The sequence below is a fragment of the Vigna radiata genome, chromosome 2 (genome assembly GCF_000741045.1).
Source record: "Vigna radiata var. radiata cultivar VC1973A chromosome 2, Vradiata_ver6, whole genome shotgun sequence".
NCBI lineage: Eukaryota > Viridiplantae > Streptophyta > Magnoliopsida > Fabales > Fabaceae > Vigna > Vigna radiata.
Window position 1 is genome coordinate 24,736,203 of NC_028352.1, and position 9,878 is coordinate 24,746,080.

At 28.9% G+C, this 9,878-nt stretch overlaps 1 protein-coding gene across 1 annotated transcript; it reads left to right on the forward strand.

The window, feature by feature from the left end:
* Positions 1-5,167: 5,167 nt before the first annotated feature.
* LOC106776116 (uncharacterized protein At1g04910) lies at positions 5,168-8,292 on the forward strand. The gene is made up of 6 exons (XM_014663450.2): positions 5,168-5,976; positions 6,219-6,384; positions 6,595-6,684; positions 6,829-7,112; positions 7,237-7,495; positions 7,658-8,292. The coding sequence occupies exons 1-6, from the start codon at positions 5,318-5,320 to the stop codon at positions 7,874-7,876; spliced, it is 1,677 nt and encodes a 558-aa protein (XP_014518936.1). The 5' UTR covers positions 5,168-5,317; the 3' UTR covers positions 7,877-8,292.
* The last annotated feature ends 1,586 nt before the right edge of the window (positions 8,293-9,878 follow it).

The following is a 9,878-nucleotide window of genomic DNA, read 5'->3' on the forward strand; positions in this document are numbered from 1 at the left end:
ATTTTACATATTATCTTTTGCACTTTTAGTTTTTAGAGAGATAATCAGATTCCAATTATTTTTATTTTATTTAAACATTTTTTTATATAAAACTCTTATTTTGATTAATGTTTATTATCATTGTTATATTTATCTTTTTGTTTTTTACATATTTACAACAAGCACAAATTAAAAAAAAAAGTAAAACTAAGCATATTTAATTAATCTCTTTAATGTTTCTAAATTTATTAAGTTTTTATTTAATTAAGTTTTGGGTTTATGATAAATTTGATTATACTTAATTGAGTTCTAATGTAAAAATGATATTAAAAAGAGAAACAACTTTTATTATTATCATTAAAAAATATATTAAAGAACAAAAACTATCTCATTAATAGTGGCAATGGAAAAAAAATTGAGTATTTACACATAACAAAATTGCGTACTTTCAGTTTCATGATAAATTTACTTACTTTTTTATTTGAGTCTTTATTAAACATTTTTGTTTATTAACTATTAAAAATATTTACATTTTTAAATTGAATAATTATGGTTTAGTTATATTTATTAATCGGATAATGTGGGTGATGTTTTGTATTGTAATCTTATTTACTTTTCTTTCTACGTATTTAAGAGAAATGCAGGTTTATGATTAATATAAAAGTTAAATTGAAGTTAATATATAAAATGTTTTAAACGATTTAATAGAGAACAAAAGATTTTAAGTATTTTCACTTTAAGCATCTATAAAAACTCAATTATAAATTTTTTTTTTTATTGATTAAGAATAATAATTAAGTTGATTTAATATTCTTATTTTGTATATAATAAAAAGGTATATAATAATAGTGCCATATAGGAAAATAATTTTTTTATATCTAACTTCTCTAAATATATTATATTTAAATACAGAAGAAGTAACACATTACACTAAAATACACAAAAAAGTGAAAATTAGTTAGATAACAAAATAAAAATTCTACATACTTATAATTACACCAAAAATTAAAAAAAAAAAAAAACAAACTGGAATTGGCCATGTTTTATAGAACCAATTATATAACTTGTCTGTTCTGACAAAAGCAAGAGGACCTTTTCAATTTCCTTTGAATTAAAGGTAGAGTTTCTTGTAAAGGGAGTTTACATGAATTTAGGTTTATATATATATATATATATATATATATATATATATATATATATATATATATATATACATTAGAATAGGGTTGTTTAGTAGAATGTAGTGGACCCCACTTGTCACCTTGTATTTTCCTACTTTGCCAATGATAAAGCAAAGCCATGATTGGTGTTCACCCAAACCATTAATGGGTTTGGAATAAGTTTACTAATTTATTAATTTAAATTTTTTAAGATAATATTAATTATTTTTTTACAATTCTTATTAAAATTTAGTACAACAAATTCTTATGATTTTTTTTTTACTTTATGATAGGTATGAAAAAGTCTCTTTAACAATTATTTTTTAACAATTTTTTGACAACGCATATATGGCAGTTTGTGATTGGTCCATTTCAAATATTTTTTTAGAATAAATTTAAATAGACCAATAAAATGGTAACACGTGTTCTGTTATAAAAATGTTGTTAAAAAAGAGTTATTAAAATATCATTATCCGATAAATATATACTTAAAGAGGACAAACAAGATATATAGTATATTCTTAACTAACTAGACATGAATTATTCAATTTATACTCAAAACATTCTTAACCAACATGTTATGATGTCTTGGAAAAAAGAGTAAAACAAAAAACATAGTGCCATATTCACCACATTTTGAACAATCCAATTCCAAAGGGTTACTTGTTTGTGCAATATTCTTTGCTTAATACTACAAAGTTGAAAAGGTTTGATAAAGAGCTTGAGTGGTAGTTACTTAATGGTGCAATTCAACCTTCTCTTCCAACCATTCCAACCAAAGAAAATGTGTCATGATATTTTATTAGTATTGAAACATCTAATGGATGCAAACTAGGTTTCCAATATCATTAATACAAGGTTAATATTCTTCCATTACAATGCACTCTTCCTTTTCTTAAAAACTATGTGCTATTCTTAATGTGTTATGTGAGAGAGAAATGTTAGGTCATTCAATGTAAAACATTGAAGAATTAGTCAACAACTAACTCATATAAATCAGATTAAGCTTAGAAAAAGAAAGATATGAATATATTAATGATGGTTGGTTTTCTCTTTCTTTGTCAATTGTGAAGGTTTTGGCATATTCCTAAAGTCTTAATATTAATAATAATAATAATAATAATAATAATAATAATAATAATAATAGTAGTAGTAGGAAGCTTTCCTCCACTTGTCCTTAATATCTCCACAAACTATTTTCTTAATCTTGACCACTTAATGAAAAAAAAAATCAATAATGGTGAAATAATGATTATGATTCTCTTAGGGCTAAAGAAAAATTGCATCAACACCATTTACAACCTTGCATTGCTACCTCTTAAGCCACATTCCAAATGAAGAAAGTTATAAAGAAAAGTAAAGAAATTAGGATACCCACTTTCATCAAATTTAAGAGTTGTTAAAGTATGATTTCAAAAGTAGTTAGAGATTATTACATAATATCATATTTATATTCATGTCTAAAAAATTTGATAAATTTTTTTGAAAGAGAATTCTTCATAAAGATAACACTAATGAAATATAAATCCAAATTTAATGTTTTTCATTTTTCTCAATACAAAACTTAAACTCACAATTGAATTAAATTATATATTTTTTTTATTAAATGGCTTCAACAAATTGATATTATGATTAAATCCAACTAATGATTATATTATAATATAAAGTTTAAAATTTAGTTTAATAAATTGAAGACTTGAGGTTAAGAAGAGTATATCACTTGTGATGAAATAATTATTAACATTTAATTAAAATCATAAACTAAGTAGATCATGCTGGTGACAAGAGATTGTGCTTGGTAGTGCTCATTATTTCCAATTTTTTCTTTTAAAAAATACAGAGTCTGAGATAATGCTTTTTTCTTTACATGTCTGTGTAATGTCTTTCTTGAATTGAAAATTCCAATCACATGGTGACACCATTTTCTATGTTTATGATGGAATTAAAGAGAAATATAATTATTTATTAGCCATATAATGGTGAAAGAAAGTGACAAAAAAAAAAGATGTTTTGGAGTTAATCTTTATTTTTAAAAATATGTAAATGAATTAAAATATGACTTTATGATGAATTAAAAATATAATTATATAGAATTATTTTGAAAAAAATTGATAACACTGTAATGTAACATATATTAGTTGAAGTAAACCTAACAATATGTCATCATTATGAGTTTGTGAAAACGTGAGACTAAAAGCTTCTTAGGTGTAAAATGTTGACCAAATTAAAACCCATGTTTTTTTTATTTATTTTATTTTTATGAATAATTTTTTTATTTAAGAATTAAAAATAAAATTCATTTAAAAAATACTTATAAATATTTCATTTGATTTAAAAAAGAAAAACTAAATTTAACAATCCTTTCAGTGGTCCAAAAAGAAAAACTGTGACAGGACACAGTTCCACACGACACAGCAGTGCTGACGTGGTAGTTGTTGGAACATGAATTTGTCTCGCGTGGCAGAGAGTGACTGTAGTATGAAGAGGATCCAGCTGGCATCTGATAGTAAAACAGAGACTATTATTATTATTTTATTACTATTATTATTATTATGATAATAATAATAATAATTCTACCCATTTTGAATATAAAAAATTCTCACAATTTATAATTATTTCTCTTTGTTTTTTCACAAATCTGAAAAACGAAATTAGATTAACTTCTATCTAAACTGTTACAGTTAAGATAAAATTAATTAAAATTTATATATAAAAAAAGTTAAGATAAGTATAAAATTTTGTAGATCAGAAGGAATAATACACAAAATAATTTTTTTATAACAAAAATCTGTGAGCAAACTATCTTAAATATTAAAAGAAAAATCTAATTATTTCTCAATTTGTGGTAAGAAGAAAAATTGTGGAAGCTAACAATAAATTGAATGATACTTTTCTCTCTATTCATTCTTCCATGGCCAGCTGGCTTTAGCCATGAAACAATGAACACACACTTCAATGTCTATCCATTTTTTATGCATTCATTGAGACTGCTACCAAACCCTAACCCTAATATTCCATATTCTATAATCATCTTTTTTCTGTTACCCTTTTCCACACTTCAAGAAATTTTCTATTCCATCATGTGTTTCAAATTTCAATTTCTTACTATTCCATCTATTCATTATCTGCTGGTGTGAGCTGTACTTGGCATATTTCTTAATTAATATCATGTTGATATTAAATATTTCTTAATTTCTTATTAATCTTGATTTACTGATTATTTTTAATGAAATTTATCTTTTCAATAACCTTTTCCTTCTTGCATCTAGATAAAGGACTGGATAGTAAACTCTTTGAGGTGAAACATCTATTTAATCATGATTAGTAGTTTTTCATTAAATACATTTATTTGGTTGTATTTAGGAAGACTTATAAGAAAAAAATAATATAATATTATACTATCATTGAAAAAAAAATTCTCACATTTCACCATGTGAAAATACATAAAATTTAAATGAATGTTGATTAAAATAAGTCATTCAATGAAATTAACTAACACATATTTGTAAGAGAGGAGTTAAATTTAGTGAAGAAGTTACTCATTTATCATATTAATGAATATTTAATGCTTATCCCTACTTGGAACAATGTTGCTTTCAAGTTTGAATATTAACTTTTTATTCAAAATTTTAATATTCATTTTTATTTTTTTATTAAAAAAATTAGATCCTTGTATAAATAGAAAAAAATATTGTTAAACTTATTTAACAATTATTTGGCTACTTAAAAATATAGCTTGAAGAAAACTTTCAAAAGTCCAATTAACTAATTAATTTACTTTTGTAGAAATGTTTATTATTTTAGTATTTGAATAGAAATAATTAAACATATATCTGAATAAAATATTTAGTATTCATTAGGCAATAAAATAAAATAATCTTGTTCAAAACATTGAACAACAAAAAAAAAGTAACTATGAGACTGAAGCACACAAAAAAAACAAAACAAGTTTTTGTCCAAACTCAAAATGGCAGCAACTTTTTGAGACGCGTTGCCTTTGGTCGTCAGACAAACTCGGTGTTCCCGCCGCCTCTTCTCTCTCCTCCAGACACCTACTTCTCTCTCTAGAAAATAATTGAAATAGAAAAAGCCATTAGCCATTGACAAACAACACATCACAACAAGGCTATTATAAAACTCACCAATCAAAGAAACATTGAATCTTGGAGAAGAAAGCCATGGCAAAGTCCAAGAACAATGCCAAGAAGTTGTCTTACATTGCAGTCCCTTCTCAGATCATCAACTCCATATCGTCTTCTTCTCTTCAATCCTTGCTAGAATCTCCCAAGAAATGTGCAAGACATTCCAAATTCTTCAGCTTTGTCAAATGGGGTAGGCCAAGATTGTTCCTTTTCATTCTCTCTCTTCTTGCCTTCTTAGCCATGATCAAGCTGGGCTTCAATCTGGACACTCCATTTCCTCCCTTCCCTTGTGCAACCTCAGTAGGCTTCTCAAAATCCATGCCCGGAGTTGTGTCACAGGAGGGTGGTGTTTTGGATGGTGCAGATGACACTGTTTCAGAGCCTCTGATTACCAGTGTGCAGTTACATGCACAGGTTCCAAGAGGGGTGGAAACCTTTGAAGAGGTTGAAAAGAGTGAGTTTTGGGAGCAGCCAGATGGGTTGGGTTACAAGCCTTGCTTAGGTTTCAGCCGGGAGTATAGGAGGCAGAGTGAGGGAATTGTGAAGAACAGGAGGAGGTACCTCATGGTGGTAGTTTCTGGAGGGATGAATCAGCAGAGGAATCAGATTGTTGATGCTGTTGTCATTGCTAGGATTCTTGGGGCTGCTTTGGTTGTTCCTATATTGCAAGTCAATGTCATTTGGGAAGATGAAAGGTAAAAAGATATACAGATTCTTGTTCTGGTCTCATTCTTGGTTGATCTTTTATGTTAAACGAAGAGTTGAATTTGGCTGATTATAAATTAAGCTGTTACATTCTTGGATTAAATTTTAATGATGACCACAAAGCATTGGTACAGTTTCAATCTAGTTTTGGATACTGATTTAATTTCTTTTCTTATTTGGAAATGTCACAAGAGAGTCTTTTTCCTTACCTGAGGTTTGTTTCCATTTTCAGTGAATTTGCTGATATATTTGATTTGGAGCACTTCAAGAGTGTTCTTGCCAATGATGTGAGGGTGGTTTCAGCTTTGCCATCAACACATCTAATGACAAGGCCAGTGGAGGGAAGCCCTCCCCTTCATGCCACTCCCAGTTGGATTCGGTCACACTATCTCAGAAGAGTAAGTTTGTTTTATCTCCATATTTGATCATTTCCGTGGACATCACTAATATTTGGTAGAAATATAAGTGTTGCAGTATCATACACAAGTTGTTAGAAGTTAGAACCCTCTATGTCATTGTTTTAACTGCAGTGTTAATAATGAATGCTTTTACTCAAGTGTTGTTCTTGTTGAACAAGAGTTTAACATGATTCTTGTTGTTCTATGCAGTTCAACAGAGAAGGTGTCTTGCTTTTACGTGGACTGGATTCGAGGCTGACAAAGGATCTTCCTCCTGATCTTCAAAAGCTTAGATGCAAGGTATGACAAATTCTATATTCTCATGACAAAGAGGGAAAGACAATTTGGAACTTCCTTTACATCCCTCTTTGGATATAAAGATGAAAGTGCATCTGATAGTTTCTCCATAGAAAAATATTCTGAATGTTCTCACTTGTATTTCAGGTTGCTTTTCATGCATTAAGGTTTGCAAAGCCTGTTCAGGAACTTGGTAACAACTTTGCTGAGAGAATGAAAAGCAAGGGACCTTACCTTGCTCTCCATCTACGGATGGAAAAGGATGTCTGGGTGAGAACTGGTTGTCTACCTGGTCTGAGTCCTGAGTATGATGAGATTGTAAAAAATGAGAGGATAAATAGGCCCGAGCTCTTGACTGCGAAATCAAACATGACATACCATGAAAGGAAGCTGGCTGGTCTCTGCCCCTTAAATGCTGTGGAGGTTACAAGGTAGATATAATCCCTCATTCAGTTTTTTCTACCATGATAATCCATGTTTAAATAGGATTTAGGTGTCTTCTAAGTGTTAGTGTGTGAAGCTTTTCTGATCCTTTTTTCTCCTTCTCATTTATAGGCTGCTTAAAGCTCTAGGAGCTCCAAAAAGTGCAAGAATTTACTGGGCTGGAGGACAACCGTTAGGTGGGAAAGAGGCATTGCAACCACTAATCAATGAGTTTCAAAATATTTACAGTAAGGAAGATCTTGCTTTACCTGGAGAACTAGAACCATTTGCAAATAAAGCTTCCCTAATGGCCGCCATAGATTACATAGTCTCTGAGAAGAGTGATGTTTTCATGCCATCTCATGGAGGAAATATGGGCCATGCAATTCAGGTATTATAAGACTATAATAAGCATTTCTTAGCTAGAATAAGTTTGGCTAAACCTATTTAGAAGTATTTAGAAGTAGCTTATATTGCAACAATGTATGTACTCTTAATATAGAGTTTGTAATATGTGACAGCTTCTAATTCTTCAAACTGTATGTTATTTCAGGGTCACAGGGCTTATGCAGGTCACAAGAAATATATAACACCAAACAAAAGACATATGCTGCCCTATTTTCTGAACTCTTCCCTCCCTGAAGAAGAGTTCAACAGCATCATCAAGGAATTGCATCAAGACTCATTAGGTCAGCCAGAACTCAGGACTAGCAAGGCTGCAAGAGATGTCACTAAGTATCCTGTTCCTGAGTGCATGTGCAATGACTCATAACATCACTGATCCTAGTGAATTGCACATATGATACCAAGCTTTTGGTACAATATTACACAGAAATGGATGCACAAACATGAAAAGAAGACGGTTTTGATAATCGGTATGATTTTGATCCCTTGCAAAACTTCTTGAGGTCACTTCCATGGGAACCACAGTTCTTGATAGCATCAACTTGAAAGGCATGAAGTCAAGCATGCATATCCCTGTAGGTTTCCTCACATTATTTCATTAAATACACAGAATTTGTATTCAACTATGTGAGGCAATGTAGATTTCCATCAGTTGATAATAGGCTCAATCAGTGCATAGAACATATCATTCTTTGATTCTTTATACAGTTTGTATAGATACATTCCCAATTCTTTGTAGTACATATCAGTATAAATTCCCCAGTTTTATGGATTTATTTGCTCTTTCTAGATCACCTTATGCTATCTCTCAATTCAGCAGCAGCTGAAACTGAACATGTGATTGGAATAGTTTCACAGTATATAAAAGGTGAAAAATACTGATAATTTTCTCGTGCAAATTTCAATTAAGCATCATTGGCTTATATCAGATAAGGTTTAATCATTTGCAATTTCTGATAACACAAAAAACCCTGTATGTGTATTATTACCAGATTAAGATTGGTGAGGATGGCATTTAACAGGTAAATGTATCAATCAAGGTATTAATATCCAGGAATAAGACAAAATGTCTTTGATATTATTATCTGAAGCAGAAGGTTATCAGTTTGATTTATTCTAAAGATAGGATTAGGGTGCCAATTGGAACCATTTTCCTCTAAAATAGGATATGATGTAAACTACATTAAATAACATCAAACTACTTTATATTTTCTATTTATTCATTTTTCTAATTTGAACTTTTAGGCTTTTCTTGTCATCTTAAACAATAATCTTTGCATTTTAATATTTATAATATCAGCTTATCGTTAATTTAAATTATAACTTCAATTTTAAATTTTTATCATCAAGTAGTTTTCTTAAAATCAAAGGACCTAAAATCATATTTTAAAAGCAATGCTATAATACTTATATATATAATTTTAATATGTCATTTTGTTAATATTTTATTTTAATATTATATAATTAATTTAATAAAAATGTTTAAATCATTACAACTTTTACTAAAATACTAAAACATTACTATTTTTATAAATTTTATCATCAAATATTCAAATGTCGTTTATTTTAAATAACATATTTTCGTTAAAAAAATCATATTTCACAAATTGCTACAATACTTACCGAATATATAATTGTAATGTGTAATGTGACGTCCCAAAAATTCATTGAAGATGCATACATAAAATTAAGAACGTCTTCATGCATGATATGGTAAAGCAGTTTAAGAGTGATTCAGGCATTTAAGTAGTGATTAGAGTAATCCGGAATTATAGGAAAATAAAAAAGGTGGAACAGTTAAGTATTTCAAAATATGGGAATGTTAAAAGGGGCATAACTAGGGATGACAATGGGTCGGGTTCCGATCGAATAGTGTGATATCCGTACCCGACTCGCTACTCGTCGGATATCCGTCTAAAAAAAATCCGCGGATATTTTAAAACCCGCAGATATCTGCGGATACTCGCAAATATTTAAAAAAATATATTTTTATAAATTATTAAAATAAAATTTAAATAGAATTACAAAAAAATATATAAAATATAATATAAATTAAATTAAATATAAATTAAAATTTAATTTTTGTTTGGGTTGAATTGGTTCGATGGTCAGTCGTCCTTCTTTGCTTTGTTCTCTTTTGATCTCCAATCCTTCTTGAGAATGTCATCCACTCCGATGGGTTGTTGACGTGCAGAAGACACTACTAAAGATATAAAAAAGTCTAAATTTTATTAGGATAGGAGAGGAAGATTGTACTTAGATATCACTTATCTATTTATAGAACCTATGACAGGCAAGCCCATTGATTAACCATTAGTGCATTATATTTTTAGGCAATCAAATCCAATAATAAATAATTAATATCGTAT